A 16,325-nucleotide genomic window follows, 5' to 3' on the forward strand; every position below is an offset into this window, starting at 1 on the left:
ATGATTTGTCCATGTTGAGTTCCTTGAAATTAATCTTTAATATTGGTTCACAGTATGTGAAATTTTCTTTGATGCTACAGTTTAGTTGAAACAAAAACCTGAAAATCTGAAAGTTTGTTGAATGTCAATTTTTTTCAATCAATATTATGGATTATTTTGCTGGATATGATATTTTTGGCCACAAGTGTATTCCAGGATCTGTAGTTTTTTATTATGGTTGCTGATAAGTCCTGTACAATTCCAATTGTAATTTTAATTGCTTTTTGTTTGTTTGTTTCTTGCAAAATGTTCTCTTTGATCTAGGGTTTTCAAAATTTGACAATAATAGTCCTATATCTTTCCGCAAAAGATCTCTTTGAGGTGGTGATTGGTGAGTTCTTTTCTATGTCATTTTCCCCTCCTCTTTTATCACTCCAGGACAATTTTCATTGATTACTTCTTACATTACTGTTCAAAGTTCTTTTTTTTTTGGCCACAGCTTTCCAGTAGTCCAATTTTTCTTATACTTTTCTTCTCTTGATCTGTTCTCCAAATCGGTTGTTTTTCTTATAAAATGTTTCATATTCTGTTCTATTTTTTCCTTCTTTATATTTTGTTTTATTGTTTCTGGTCTCTTATAGTTTCACTGGCTTCCCCTTGCCCAATTCAAGTTTTCAAACAATTATTTTCTTCTTTAAAACTGTATCTTCTTTTCTAGTTGGTTAATTTTTTTCTTCATAATTTTGTTTTTCTTGGGTTGTTTTTAATTTTACTTTTATTTTTTCTTCAATATCTCTCACTAGATTTTTAAAGTTTTTTCTGAGTTGTTCTATAAATTCTCTCTGGGCAGGCAGCTATTTAACATTACTCTTTGAAATAGAAAAAAATTTTTTTACTTCAGTGTCCTCTACCAATGAACCCCAGTCTTCCCTATTCCCATAGTAAGTTTCTAAAATTGAGTTCTTTCTTCTTTACTTGTTCTTTTTTTTTTTTTTTTTCTTATGAAAAGTATTAGTGTAAGCACTTTTAATTCTGGGTTAGAGGAGATGTTGCCTCTAGCTTCGCTTCAGCTCTTCCCTTTGACTTGGAAGCCAAATTAAAAGTTCCATGCTTCTGCAAGTGCCTGCAGCCAGCACCATTCCTGCCTCACTACTTCTGCACTCATTGGATATTCTGGTTCCTTTCCATCCAGGACTGTATCTCAGCAGCACAGCTGGGTATGATGTTCCTAATCAGCAGAGAATGATTCCCTCAGCCTTCCCAGACTTAGACCCCAGACTCTGCACATAGTCTGGGAGCCGAAAGTTCCTATCCCAGCTAACTCCAGGGGTCTTCACTTGGTGTTTCTGTGGAGCTAGCAAGAGGTGTTTGCTCTTCACACTGATTGATCCCAGTTCTGGGGTCTTTCTTCTGATTTTCTCAGGTTATCCCAAGAGGACCTCTGTTCTGTCTCAAGTCTGATTTGTTTTTTACCAGTCTATTTTCACCCTGGGGTACAAATTTGTTATTTGTGAGGGAAATCTGGAAAGCTTGGAATTTTCTTACTTACTCTGCTATCTTTCCAGAATCCTCCCCCCAAATTCATTAGTTTTAAAACTACATCCTACTACAGATGATATATGGGAGAGAAGGAAGAGGTATGAAGTATGGCAGCAATAAGTCCGGAGTTTTTCTTTATGTAGCCAATATATGAGACCTCTTAAAAGGAGAAAAGGTCCAGTTTTAATGAAGTCCCTGTACTTTGGTCAGTTAGAAGGAAAGGCAGAGGACAGCAGTTGTTCTGAAAAAGATCTAGGCGTTTTAGTGGCTTGCAATGTCTCTCTCAGTCAGGACTATGATGTGGCAGCCAAAAAAAAAATAAATCTAATGCTATCTTCAGCCAAGAAAATCATTTCCAGAAATAAGGAAGTGATAGTTCCACTGTATTCTGCCTTTATTAAGCCTCATCTGTATTTTTGTGTACAGTTCTAAGCACCACAGTTTTAGAAGGAAATTAATAAGCTTGAACATGTATAGAAGAGAGAACCAAGAAGCTTTGGGTTCACAAAATATGAGGTTCAGTTGCAGGAATTGAGCATGCTTAACTTTGAGAAAAGAAAACTCAGGTGAGACATGATAGCCATGTATCTGAAAGACTGCCATGGGGCAGAGAAGCCTTGTTTATTTTGATTCCAGGGAACATAACTAAGAACAATAGATGGATACTACAAAGGGACAATTTTAGACTTAACATTGGGTAAAGCCTATTGCTACTACTACTACTAATAATAATAATAACTAACATTTACACAGTGTTTGATCCAGGCACTCTGCTAAGTGCTTCAAAATTATTATTTCATTTATGAAACCTTGTGAAGTTGGTGCTATTATTATTCCCATTTTATAGATGAGGAAACTGAGGTAGAGATTAAATGGCTTGCCCAGAGTCACACAGCTAGTAAATATCTGAGGTCAAATTTGAACTCAGGTTTTCCTGACTCCAGGGCCAGTGCTTTAGCCATCTATTCAAGCTGTCAAAAAAAAAAAAAAAAAAAAAAAGCAACATGAGTTAACTCAAGAGGTGGTAAGTTCCCTGTTTTTGAAGGTCGTTAAGTCAAGGCTGAATGACTACTTCCATGGTTGCTGACAATCCTTTCATATTTATGTGAGACCAGATGGCCACTGATATCATTGCAATTCTCAAAGTTCTGTGAAAGAAAGTGTGAGACTATATGATGATCAATTCTGATGGATGTGGCCCTCTTCAACAATGAGATGAAACAAACCAGCTCCAATAGAGTAGTAATGAATTGAACCAGCTACACCCAATGAAAGAACTCGGGGAAATGAGTGTGAACCACTACATAGAACTCCCAATCCCTTTATTTTTGTCTGCCTGCATTTTTTATTTCCTTCATAGGTTAATTATACACTATTTCAAACTCTGATTCTTTTTGTACAGCAAAATAACTGTATGGACATGTATACATATATTTATTTAACATATACTTTAACATATTTAACATGTATTGGTCAACCTGCCATCTTGGGGAGGGAGTGGGGGGAAAGAGGGGAAAAACTGGAACAAAAGGTTTTGCAATTGTCAATGCTGAAAAATTACCCATGCATATATCTTGTAAATAAAAAGCTATAATAAAAACAAGAAAGAAAGAAAGTGTGAGAGGTCTATCCCTACTCTCTGCTCTCTTCTTGGGAGGAAATAGAATGCTTAAATAATCCTAAGTTTAAAAAAGAAATTGAATAGCCATAAATGATCTCCCTAAGAAAAAATTCCCAGCACCAGATGCATTTATCAGCAGATTTTACCAAGCATTTAAGGAACAATTAATCCCAATGCTATGTTAACTTTGAAAAAATAGATACAGAAAGAGTCCTAGCAAATTTCTTTTATGACAGATATGGTGACGGATATCTAAACTGGGAAGTGCAAAAACAGAGAAAGAAAATTATAGACCAATTTCCTTAATGAATGCCGATGAAAACTTTTTAAATAAAATGTTAACAATATATAACTAGAAATAAAAACTATCAATATATCACAAAGATCATGCACTATGACCACGTGGGATTTATACCAGGAAAGCTGAACTGGTTTAATGTTAGGAAAACTATGAGCATAATTAAACATAATAACAATAAGGACAACAAAAATCATAAAATTTTCTCAATCACTGTAGAAAAAGCCTTTGACAAAATACATCAACCATTTCTATTAAAAAGACAGAAAATATAAGAATAAATGGAGCCTTACTTAAAGTGATAAGTAGTATCTCTCTAAAAACAAGAACAAACACTCTCTATAATAGGGACAAATTTGAAGATTTCCTACTAAGACTAAGGGTGAAGCAAGTGTCCATTAGCACTATTATTATTCAATATTGTATTGGAAATACTAGCTATAGCAATAAGACAAGAAAAAAGAAACATAATTAGAATAGGTAATGAGGAAGCAAAACTATCATTCTTTGAAATATGATGGTATGTTTAAATAATCCTAGATAATCAACTGAAGTTAATTGAATTATTGAGATAATTAACAACTTCAGTAAAATTTTAGGATATAAAATAAGCCCATATAAATTGTCATGATTTTTTATATCCAACTAAGAAAATCTAGCAGGAAGATGTAGAAAGAGAAATTCCACTTAAATTAACTGCAGACAATATAAAATATTTGGAATATTTCCATCAAGACAAACCTAGAGATTATGTGAATACAAGTACAAAACACTACACACAAATAAAGACAGATATAAACAATTGGAGAAATATTAATTGCTCATGGATAGGCTAAAGCAATATAATAAAAATGACAATTCTCCTTAAGTTAATTTATTTATTCAGTACCATAACAATCAAACTACCATAAATTATTTTATAAAGCTAGAAAAATTATAACAGTATTCATCTAGAAGTTTAAAAGATCAAGAATATTAAGGAAATAAATTTGTTTAAGTGAAGGAAGATGGACTAGCAGTTCCAGATTTAACACAATATTACAAAGCAATAGTCATCAAAACAATCTGGAAGGGGCTAAAAAATAGAGTGGTCGATCAGTGGAATAGATTAGGTATACAATACACTGTAGTAAAGGACTTTAGTAATCTAGTACTTGATAAACCAAAAGATAGAAGCTTTTGGGATGATAACTCAGCATTTGTCAAAAATTGCTTGGAAAGTTAGATAGCAGTTTGGCAGAAAACAGACATATACCAACATCTCACTATGTGTATTAATATAAAGCCAAAATAAATAAAGGATTTAGACATAAGGAGTGACCTCATAAGTAAATTAGTAGAGTATAGAAAAATATACCTGTCAGTCCTATAGATAAGGGAAGAGTTTATAACTAAACAAAAGATAGAAAGGATCATAGAAAGTAAAATAGATCACTTTGATTACATGAAATTTAAAATGTTTTGTACAAACAAAAGTAATACAGCCAAGATTAGAAGGAAAATAGGAAAATGGGGGAAGGAGATTTTCATAGCAAATTTCTCTGATATTAGGGAAATATGTAGGGAACCCGGTTGATAAATGATCCACTAAATGGATAAATGATTTTCATAGAAATATATAAAAGCTATATTTTTATAGCTTTTTTAAAATGTCACATTTTTTAAAATGCTCTAATTTATATCAGAAAAAATGCAAATTCAAACAACTCTGAAATATCACCTCTCAGATTGGCTAATAGAAGAGGAAAATAACAAATGCTAGAGGGCATGTGGAAAAGTTGGGTCACTCATACACTAATAATGGAGTTGTGAACAAGGCCAACTGTTCTAGCAAACAATTTGGAACTATACCCAAAGGACTTTATGTACAATTTTGTATGTACAAATCGCACTACTAGATCTATATCCCAAAGAAATAAAAGAAAAGGGGAAAGGGCCTATTTAGTACAAAAACAATTATAACAGTTCTTTTTGTGGTGTCAAAGAATTGAGAGGATGTCCATCAATTAGGGAATAACTACAGTATATGATTTTGATGAACTGTTGGACTATATATAGTATTATAGATGATGAGCAAGAAGATTTCAGAAAAACCTGGGAAGACTTATATGAACTCATACAAAATGAAGAGAGCAGAATCAGGTGAACATTTTACAGTACCAATATTGTAAGGATAAACAACTGTGAAAGACTTAGCTACTCTTATTAAGACAATGACCCAAGACAATTTTGAAGGACCTATAATGAAAAATGCTATCCACCTCCAGAAAAAAAAAAACTGGTGAACTCTGAATGCAAATTGAAACATAATTTTTAAACTTTCCTTATTTTTCTTGTTTTATTTTTGTCTGTGTTTTCTTTTACAACATAGTAAACATGATGATAGACATAGATAACATAACAAATATCAAATTGCTTGTCTTTTTAAGACAAGGGAAGAAAAGGAGAGAAGAGGAGAAATTAGAATTCATTTTTTTAAATGAATGTTAAACATTTTTACATGTAATTGGGAAATATCCAATGAAATAAATAATATATATATATATATATATATATATATATTTTAAATTCTAGCTACCCAAAAAGTATGAACTGCTGTCTAGAGAAGCAGTAGATTTTTCTGTTATAGGAGGTTTTCAAAAAGAGCCTGAATGGACCACTTTTCAGGTATACTACAGAGGGAACTGTTGTTTGGGTGCTTGCTAAACAAGATGGTCTCTGAGGTCCCTTCAAATTCCAAGATTCTGTGTTATGAAGTTCAATTAAGTAAGTGTATATAATTTGCAAACTTAATATCATTATAGAAGTATCATTCTAAGGAACCTGAGAGATCATCTAGTACAGAGCTTCATAAACTTTTTCTACTTGGGACCCCTTTCTCCTGAGAAATTTTTATGTGACTGAATATATAGGCATATAAAATAGATATACAAATCAAACATTTCCTGATAATAAATCTTAATTTTACAATGTCCTCATTAAGTTACAAGATCCCACATGTGGTCATGAACCACATTTTAAGAAGCTGAGATCTTATCTGATCCTCTCATGTGTGAAGATGAGGAAAATAGGTGAGGAACTTAGATGAGGAAAGTGGACCCAGAAAAGTTAAAGTGATTTGTCCAATGTTACATAACTATTAAGTAAAAGAACCAGGATGCAAAATCAGTTCTTCTCTAAAGCTCTAAAGCTCTTTCAAGGTAGAAAGCATTGTTCCCAGTAATCAGAAGAATTGGCCAGATAGCCACCAGACTCATTTATTTATTTGGACTTTTAAAAGTCCATACTATGTGTCCACTGGACCATGGATGGCCGCCTTTATGCTCCAGGTTTTGCTTACCCATATGCCTAATCCTTGTTGCATTTGAGGCCTAATTTGGGTCACTCTGACCCAATTTAGTAGTTCACATTTGGAATTGTAAGAAAATGAGATTCTTACAGATTAGATAAGCAAGTTTATATAGCTATAACATGGCCAGACTATTCATCTAGGATATAGCATTGATTCTTCTGGTGTGGTTTCTCTGCTTCTGAAATTGCCATTGTTCAGGAAGGAGTTCCAGACTTCTTCAGCAACAGCTTTTATACATAAACCACCTGGAGGCTATATTGATGATTCAAACTTTAATCCCTTGGGCCAAGTCATGAGGTTAATTTCAATATTCCTTAATGAAAAAAAAAATCTGCATTCATGGGCAGGAATCCTTTGTAAATATTGTTCTTACCACAACTGCTATCGCCCCTAATCTTATTGCCTCTCTCTCCCATAGGTGGGTGGAGCAGCTGTCCTGGCTGTGGGCACCTGGACTTTGGTGGAGAAAAGTGGCTACCTGAGTGTCCTGGCCTCCAGTACTTTTGTCACATCTGCCTACATCCTCATCTTCGCAGGAGCACTGGTGATGATGACTGGTTTCCTGGGATTCTGTGCTGTCCTCAGGGAGCAAAAGAGCTGTCTCTCCACAGTAAGTACCTGGGGTACTCTCCAATCTCAGGTAGGAAAATTCCACTAAAGGACTGTGGGGAAGTCATCATTGAATCAGAACTGAAATTTAGAAACATAGGCTCTAGGAAGGAACCTTAGAAATCATCTAGTTCACTCTACTCATTTTACAAATGAGGAAACTAAGGTCAGCAGGAGGAAAGTGACTTTACCCAAAGATGCACAAGTAGCTAATGGTGGAGTCAGAAACCTTGGTATTTTATGGCTCCATCCAGTGATCTTTCTACTATGCTAATTTTGCTGTGTTAGAGACCGACTAGCCTGTTTGCCTCAGTTTTCTTGGAGAAGGAAATGACAAACTGCTCCAGTTATCTTTGCTAAGAAAACCCCAAATGTTTCAGGGAGATTCAGACATGACTGATAAATTAATTTTTTTAATTGATGATTCTTCTTCACAGTGTAGGTTGTCAGGCTAAAATTAAACATCTTTTCCTTAGAAAATCCAACCAGTTATTTCTGAAGCTTACACTTCTTCATAAGCCTATTCTTCCACAGAATAGTCAGCAAAGTTGGAACTAAGGGTAAGCATAATGGATGGTTGCCTATGACCCAACGCACAGAAGGGAACAAATAAGAAACTCCTTATAATGTGATTTTATATAAGTTCACTTAATTTAATGCCTGTATTCTCCATGTCACTTAGGTATTTGTTTTCTTTTGTAATCCATTATCTATTACATTAAAGGTGGAATGTGTTACACAGAGGTCACAATTTTCTTTTTTTTTCTTTTTTTTAATTAAAACTTCTTATCTTCAAAACATATGCATGGATAATTTTTCAACATTAACCCTTGCATAGCCTTGTGTTTCAGATTTTCCCCTCCTTCCCCCCATACCCTCCCCTAGATGGCAAGCAATCCAATATATGTTATACATGTTAAAATATATGTTAAATCTAATATGTGTAAACATATTTATACTATTATTTTGCTGCATAAGAAACATCAGATCAAAAAAGAAAGAAAATGAGAAAGAAAATAAAATGCAAGCGAATAACAACAAAAAGAGTGAGAATGCTATGTTGTAATACATATTCAGTTCCCACAGTCCTCTCTCTGGGTGTAGATGGCTCTCTTCAGCACAAGATCATTGGAAATAGCCTCAATTATTTCATTGTTGGAAAGAGTCACATCCATCAGAGTTGATTGCAGAGGACACAATTTTCAAGCCTTACCTTTATTGCCTTACCTTACATTTCCAGGTGCTTCATCCCAGATCACTGGTCAGTCCATCTCCCCCAACAATTTATAGAATCCTTCTTTCATCTGAAATCAAAAAGAAAAAAGCAGAAATCAATTTGGCAAGTATTTCTGAAGTGTTTAGTATATTCCAGACACCAAGCTAGGTTCCCTAAGGAAGACAAAGATGAAAACCTTGCTATGTGTTTGAGAAGCTAAGAATCAAAGACCAATAGCATGTTAGGTCTAGGAAGGGCCTTAGAGATCATAAAACTGAACCTCTCCATGTTCCAGGTCCCCTTATTAGAGGTAAGAAAATTTGACCTAATTAGAGCAATTGATTTGTGCAAGGTCAGACATACATGTAAAGTGAAATAATATCAGAAGATGACAGCACATGAGAGATCAGGTTGGATGATGCTACATGATTAATTGCTGGGGAATTTGTATAGTAAATGCAATGAGTTCAAAGGAGAGAGGAAACGTTATGAACTAAAGCAGTGTGGTAGGGCTTTGTGGAGGTGATATAATGTGAATAGGAGCTTGGAAGATAGTAATAACTCCCCACCAATCCTCAGCTATGGACAAAAGGCCAGATGAAGGTGAGAGTGATGGGTAAAGACAGGGAAGATGTGAGAAGTCCTTCTTCCTATTGCAGTCGTGGTCCACCTGCTTAAAAATTGATACAATTTTTAAAGGGCTTATTTCTCTTCTATTTGGAAGAGATGGTAAATTCATTCAGTTGCGGAGCCAAAATGTGGAAAACACAAGATAGGTGGTCTTTTCCTCACTGGCATCTTCCCTTACTCATCCCAATCCAATACCATAATTCCATTCATTTACAACAGAGCTACTTGGTGATGGGAAAACCAGTTCCCTTAGACAAAGTTTACAGGGGTGTCACCTGTTATAATGAAATTCAAAGCTTCTGGTGACCAATAATTCATGGCTGGTATAATTTTCTTCTGAAATGCAGGTATGTGATATCTCCTTCCTCTTCACTAAAGTCAACTAGATCCTGGCTATGAGGGCCATGCTTTAGGAGACTGATGCTCAATGGAGACAGTTCAGCTGAGTCAGACCCTCTGCCTCCCTCCCCCCCTTTCTCTGCCTTGTAATCTAATGGAAGAACAAGACATATGCAAACTCAATTTCTCTAAAGTAACTAGTACATTGTTTCTCAGCATGCAGTGAGGGAAAACAGATGCACGTACTTGGCAAATGTGAGCTGTGGTTCAAATCCATGGCACTTAGGGCTCTTGCAGACAGATGGCTTTATGCTGCCTCCTGTCTTTCACTGAGGGCACAGGAATTTTGGAGGGGCAAATTGACCCCATAAAGTTGCCAAAGCAACTGAAGTCCTAGATATACTCGGGATGTGAGAGGAGGATATCTAGAAGCCAGATATACTTGGAATAAAAAAAGGACATTAATAAACACAGTCTGATGAATCTGGAAAAGGTAAGGCAAAAGAGGGATTTGGGTGTAAAGAATATTATACAAAGGGCAGTGACCTGCTGGTATTTTTGAAGGATAAAATAAAAAACTTCTACTGGTAGTTATTCAGGCTAGCCATGAAAAGATCTTCCTAAATGACTAAAGTATAAGCCTGGAAAAAGAAACCTGTTGACTCATCAGGTAACTTGGGAAAGAACCTTCCCTTTATGTGTCCCCATTTCTCTCTTTCTTAAATGTGGAATGATAATCCATTGGGATGGTAATAATGAAAATGAGATAGTAGAGGGGAAAAGACACTGAAATCTGGTCCCACACTCTATTTGTCATTGAACTTACTGGAGTTGTGGTTTTTCCATCCATCAAAAGGAGACAATAATATAATACTCAAACTATCTGTCTCACAGAGCTGTTTCAAGGAAAATTTTTTTGGTAAGTCATAGAGGTTTTATACACATAAGCTATTATTATTATGCATAGGACAAAGAACATTGCATAGCTAAGAATTCTTTGAACCTAAAGAGATAAGGGATGAAGAAACTTAAGGCAGTATGCTTCTTAATAATTAGCATATGCTGGTGTTCTTGGAGATATGTTCTTGGAGAAGCCCTGAGACCCAGGCTCTCTGCTCCATTTGCCAAGATTCTAAGCACTGTCCTCTACATTTGCTTCTTGCAGTGAGACATTATCACCCGCTGTGTGAATCCATCAGCTAGCAATGCTGACCCTCTGGGTGGTTCCCTGGCCTCTCAGAAGGACAGAATAACAAACTGTCTGAGCTAGAAAGAAGCTACCCTAAGCTTCTCAATGAATAAATGAGGGATAGAGTCTCACGGAGTCACTTAAGGTCACACAACTAGTAAAGAAATCAGGTTTTTAACCAAGGTTTCATAACTCCAGGTTCACCTGCAGATACTGAGTGAGGGACAGGACAAAGTGTAAAGGAGAATTATGAAGGTCATTGATCCTTTTGTTGCCATCCTTCATCCTACAAATCCAGGATAAGATATAGACAGAGAGATAAATATACACAAATATATGTGTACATATACATACATACATATGTGTGTACATGAATATACATACACATATGTTAGAGATCTTTTAAACCAGCAGGGTGAAACTTAAATGGAATGTAGACTAGAAATGGAGACCACTGAATAGAATAAAATAGATCTCTGCAGTCTCAATATTGATTTCCAAGACTATATATTCATTTTATCTACATTCTATTAAATTTTCATTTATTTTATCAAATGTTTTCCAATTACATTTTAATTTATATTTTATTTCTCCATTATCTGGAGGGATGGCAAATTAGACTCTGAAGACTAGACAGGGCCAAGGTGTGGGAAACACATGATAAGTGGTCCTCCCTTACCCTTCCCAACCACCTGATCCTGACTAAGCTCTTTCATTTGTAATAGGACTGTCTGGTTATAGATAAATCTGTTCCCTTAATCCAAAACTAAGGCCCTCATGCTCCAGAGGCATTATTGGGAGTATTGGTCTGTGGGATATACATTTGATACTTCTGATCTAGACCAAGGATTCTTGATCTGGGTTCTGTGATCTTGAATAGGAAAAAAAAATAATAAATCCTTCTTTCAATATAATTGAGTTTCTTTTGTAATCCTGTATATTAATTAGATACATTTAAAAACATTAACCTGAAAAAAATAGGCTTCACCAAACTGCCAAAAGGATCTGTGAACCCCCAAAATTGATCTAAATTAAATCCTTCAGGAAGGTGGCTGAATCTCAGAAAATTTAAGTAATGACCAAAGTTACCAGAAAGTTAACAGCAGGACCATGATGAGAAGCCTAGTGATCTGGGCCAGTATTATATGCATATTTTGCTATTGAACAGAAACCTCAATTTAGAGTGGTATAAGACTCCTTGCACCCCTCTGTACTCTAGTGCTTCCCCCTTCTCTAAAGATCTGCCCTAAATTCTCCTCCCTACGCATCCACTTTCCTCTGCCTGTCCTATATCATCAAACAGTGCTCATTAGAGGCAACAGTTTGAAATGGAATTAAGGGGAAATAGTATACAAACTTACACACACACACACACACACACACACACACACCCATAAGCACACATATGTGCACACACATTGTGTTAGAATAGCAGAGAGGGCAAAAGGGACACAGAAATAATTGTGGGCACCAGGATTTTGAAATTGGAAGAGTTATATTCCTAATGTTCTCCTCTCCTTTTCATTGATCACCCTTTAGAAGAGGTATTAATGAGCAAATGCAATAACCTGAGCGGAAAATAGGGACAGAAACAAGTGGATAAGAATAATCTTGACCTGAATCATTGAGCTCTGGAATAATTATGTATTTTTTGGAAATTATATTCACAAGTTCATAAATTGTCATATGTGTTAAGCTTTCTCATTTAAGGTGGCAGCAAAACTAAAGCCTGGATCTACCATTAGCCATGAAGGTTCTTGGGCAAGAACTTTGATGTCTCTGTGCCCTAATTCCTCCATACCCCAAATAAAAAAACTGGAGTCTCGTTTTCTAAGGTTCCCTCCAGCGTGGGCAATGTTTCTTCACAAAGTGACTTAACCAAAGTCACAAGTTAATGTCCAAGTGAGGACAAGACTACAAGTCTGACTTCCAGTATGATTTATTAATTGTTTAAAATAAGAAGTTGGGTATAAAAATGTTCTTGAACAAAAACAAAAATAAACTCAAAAGACCAGACTTCTATAGATTACCATATTAAGATGGTTACAAAGGAATATTTTTTGTAGCTAAAGTTTCCTCAGTGGTTTTATTTCTTCCCTTCCCTGATGTCAGACTTTCTTTCCAAAATCTCTTGGGATAATGCTCAACATCCAAGAAGGCACCAGAAAAGATAAGCAAAAATCCCAACAATTATAAAGTACTTTAATCTTAAAGTAAAAAAAGTAAGAGAAGGCATTTGTGTGATATGTTTCCAATTTGGTTAATGATGAGATTAGCTGCTTGGTTTAAACAGCTGATCTAATGTCAGGATATGGAATGAGTATGACATTAACAGCTGTATGTGTATTCTAGTCATCTCTTTATTTATCACTAACTTATGGTGTAACCATTGGCAAATTATAAAGAAGCGTAGATTGTCTTATTCATGGTTTTGTAAAAAACCTTTTGAATGGTGCTAATTGAGAACAGCTAGAAAAGATAAAATCTTACTTTTTTGGAAAGGACTGTGGAGTGTTTTAGATGCTAAAGTCATTCACTGCATCATAGGTGATCACCAGTTATCCTAACTCCTGTCCTGCCCCTGGATGCTACCTCCCACCCTGCTCCCAGACTCATAATTATAGGTTGTAGATTGGGTCCCCCAGAGAAATGACTGTTATCTCATGTTCAAAGTACTCTATGGGTGAATACTTAGAAAAGTAACTCATGAGTACCAATAGTTTTTACTTTCCATAGTCAATCGGTAGACACAATTAGTTCAAACAAAAGCATTTACAAAGAAAATGTGATAAGAACAGTAGTAAAATATTCTTTACTTTAAAAATTAGTAAATACAGCATCAATGTAAGCACAAACCTAGGATACACTGGTAGAGAGGCACAAAGCCAAAAAGGCTCATGTACCAAAAGGTCCCCATATACTTTCCATTCTTGTGATATCCTCATGCTGCTCCCTACAAGGCATTGTGCCTTCACTAGGTAGGTCATTCAGCCAGGGTCTCTGGACCAGGGAAGTCCAAGGCCTGGCTATCAGGGATATATATCCTCTGCAATCTAAGACTGGACTGCTTCTTTGCTGCCATTTGTCATACTCCTTGGAATTACTTCCACTGGCTTAGCCTATCCCTGTTTTTTTCTCCACAAAAAATAATACAGAATCCCATTAGAAAGTCTAAAGCTCAGAATGAGCTGAGCTAGTGAGAAGTTCTAAGGACAAAAAAAAAAAAAAGGAGGGATCAGGTATATTGAGGGAAAGGTGAAGATCAAAGAAAGAAAAGAAGCATTGCATGGAGTAAAAAGAAAAATGTGATAATAGGTGATAAACAGAATGCAGTTACTCAATTATTATTTTCTTTCTCTTTTTTCTTCTAAAGAAAATATCTTAGGAATGGAAAGGAAGAACAAAATTGGCTAATATGAAGTTGAAGCCCAAGATAAATAGAAAGGCAAAATGGAAGTACTTATCTGTCCTTGATGAAACCCAGTCACAAGCCCAGGGTGCTTGATTTCAAATCCTGGTCAAATCCTAGGTTATTAAACCTATTGAACATATAGAAAAGAAAGTAGTAATCACAAAGAATTGGTATGGCTTCTGCAAGAACAAGTCATGCCAGACTAACACTATTTCTTTTTTTGACAGGATTATTAAACCAGTAGAGCAGGCAATTTGACAAAGCTTCTTGCTAGTCTCATGGGAAAGAAGAAGAATTGTTAGAGTGGCTGAAGGGCTAGTTGTGAAGTGAAATCACTAATGGCTTCATTTCAGCTTCAAAGGGGGTCATTGGTAAAGGGTCTCTAAGATCTTTGTTTAGCTACATGGTGTTTACCATTTTTGTTAATTACTTTTAGAAAGTTGTTGTTGTTCAGTCATGTCCAACTCTTTATGACTCTATTTGGGGTTTTCTTAGAAAAGATAATGAAGTGATTTGCCACTTCCTTCTCCAGTTCATTTTACAAATGAGGAAACTGAATCACACAGATAGTAAGTTTCAGAGACTGGATATGAGATCACACTTGAACTCAGGAAGAGGAGTCTTTCTGACTCCAGACTTAGTACTTTGATCACTATATTCCACCCAGCTGCCCAGTAGAAAGGCATAGATAGAATGTTTAACAAGTTTGCTAATGTTATACAACTAGGAGATATAGCTAACCCCATAGATGACAGTCAGGATCTAAAATTTCTCAGCAGAGCAAAATATTGAGTCAAATCTAATAAGCTGACATTTAATTAAAATAAATGTAAATTCTTATACTTGGGTTCAAAAAATCAATTTCACAAATACAAGCTAGGAGAGATATGACTAGACAACAGATCATCGGCAAAAGAAAATCTGGGGGTTTCCTAATTCAGTATGAATGAACAGTGTGATGTGGCAATCAAACTAATGAAATTTTAAGCTAAATTGAAATTCATAAAGTTGTTCATAGGAAACCTTAGGCAAATAATCTTCCTAGTGTCTAAAAAAGTTGGCTTCAACTGATAAATGATCAAAAGATATGTATTATGCCCAAAAGGTTATAAAATCATGTATATCCTATAAAGAGCAAGAAATAAAGAAATAAAGAGCAAAAGTCTTAGAACTATGACTATATATAGTCATGCTTATTTTCCTCATCTAATCCTTTCCCCAACAATACCACTCCTAGGTATGACTCCCAAAAGAAATTTTTTTTAAAAAGGAAAAAGACTTATATGGATGAAAATATTTATAGTAGCTCTCTTCTCAGGGGAAAAAAAATGGAACTCAAAGGGATGTCCATCAATTGAGGAATGGCTGAATAAATTGCAGTGTATGATTATGATGGACTATTATTGTTGTATGAAAAATGATGAGCAGGATGCTCTCAGAAAAACCTGGAAAATCCTCCATGAACTCAAGCAAAGTGAAATGTGCTATGTACAAAGTAATAGCAATGTTAGGGGATGAACAGCTGTGAATGACTTTGCTATTCTCAACAATACAATGATCCATAACTACTTTGAAGGACATATAATGAAAAACCCTGCCCATACCCAGAGAAAGACTGATTGTGTCTGAATATAGATTGAAGCATATTCTTTTTTTTAACTTTATTTTTCTTGAGGCTTTTGGGGAGGATAGAGATCTATGTTTTCTTTCACAATGTGACTTTTATAGAAATGTTTTACATTACTTCACATATGCCCTCTTTTAATGGGGATGGGAGTGGGAAGGAAGGGAGAGAATCTGGAACTCAAAGTTTTAAACACAAGCATTAAAAGAATTGACTTAAATGCAACTTGGCAAAAAATAAAAACATTAAATAAAGAAAAAATAAAAAGTTGGCTTTACCAAATCTACCCAAATCAAACCATATCCTAAATGTATCTAATCCCATGAACCATATTCTAGAAAAAATGTCAGAGAAATACAACACAAATGGGGAAAGATGCTACATGCCATATGAAGATCAGTTGAATAACCCCTGGAGTGCTTATAACGGAGATGAAAAGATTTAGGAAGGAAGGACCTGGTAGCTGTCTTTATTGTTTAAGCACTGTCATATAGAAGGAGGAATTAGATTCATTCTG

General features: G+C 35.3%; 1 protein-coding gene across 1 annotated transcript in view; it reads left to right on the plus strand.

Annotated features, from left to right (window-relative positions):
• Window positions 1–16,325, plus strand: part of TSPAN11 (tetraspanin 11) — a 144,046-nt gene that overhangs the window by 67,741 nt on the left and 59,980 nt on the right. The window contains exon 3 of the mRNA XM_003771316.3: window positions 7,208–7,399. Coding sequence (XP_003771364.1) covers window positions 7,208–7,399 — 192 coding nt within the window. The remainder of the gene's footprint in view (window positions 1–7,207; window positions 7,400–16,325) is intronic.

The sequence above is a fragment of the Sarcophilus harrisii genome, chromosome 5 (genome assembly GCF_902635505.1).
Source record: "Sarcophilus harrisii chromosome 5, mSarHar1.11, whole genome shotgun sequence".
NCBI classification, from domain to species: Eukaryota; Metazoa; Chordata; class Mammalia; order Dasyuromorphia; family Dasyuridae; genus Sarcophilus; species Sarcophilus harrisii.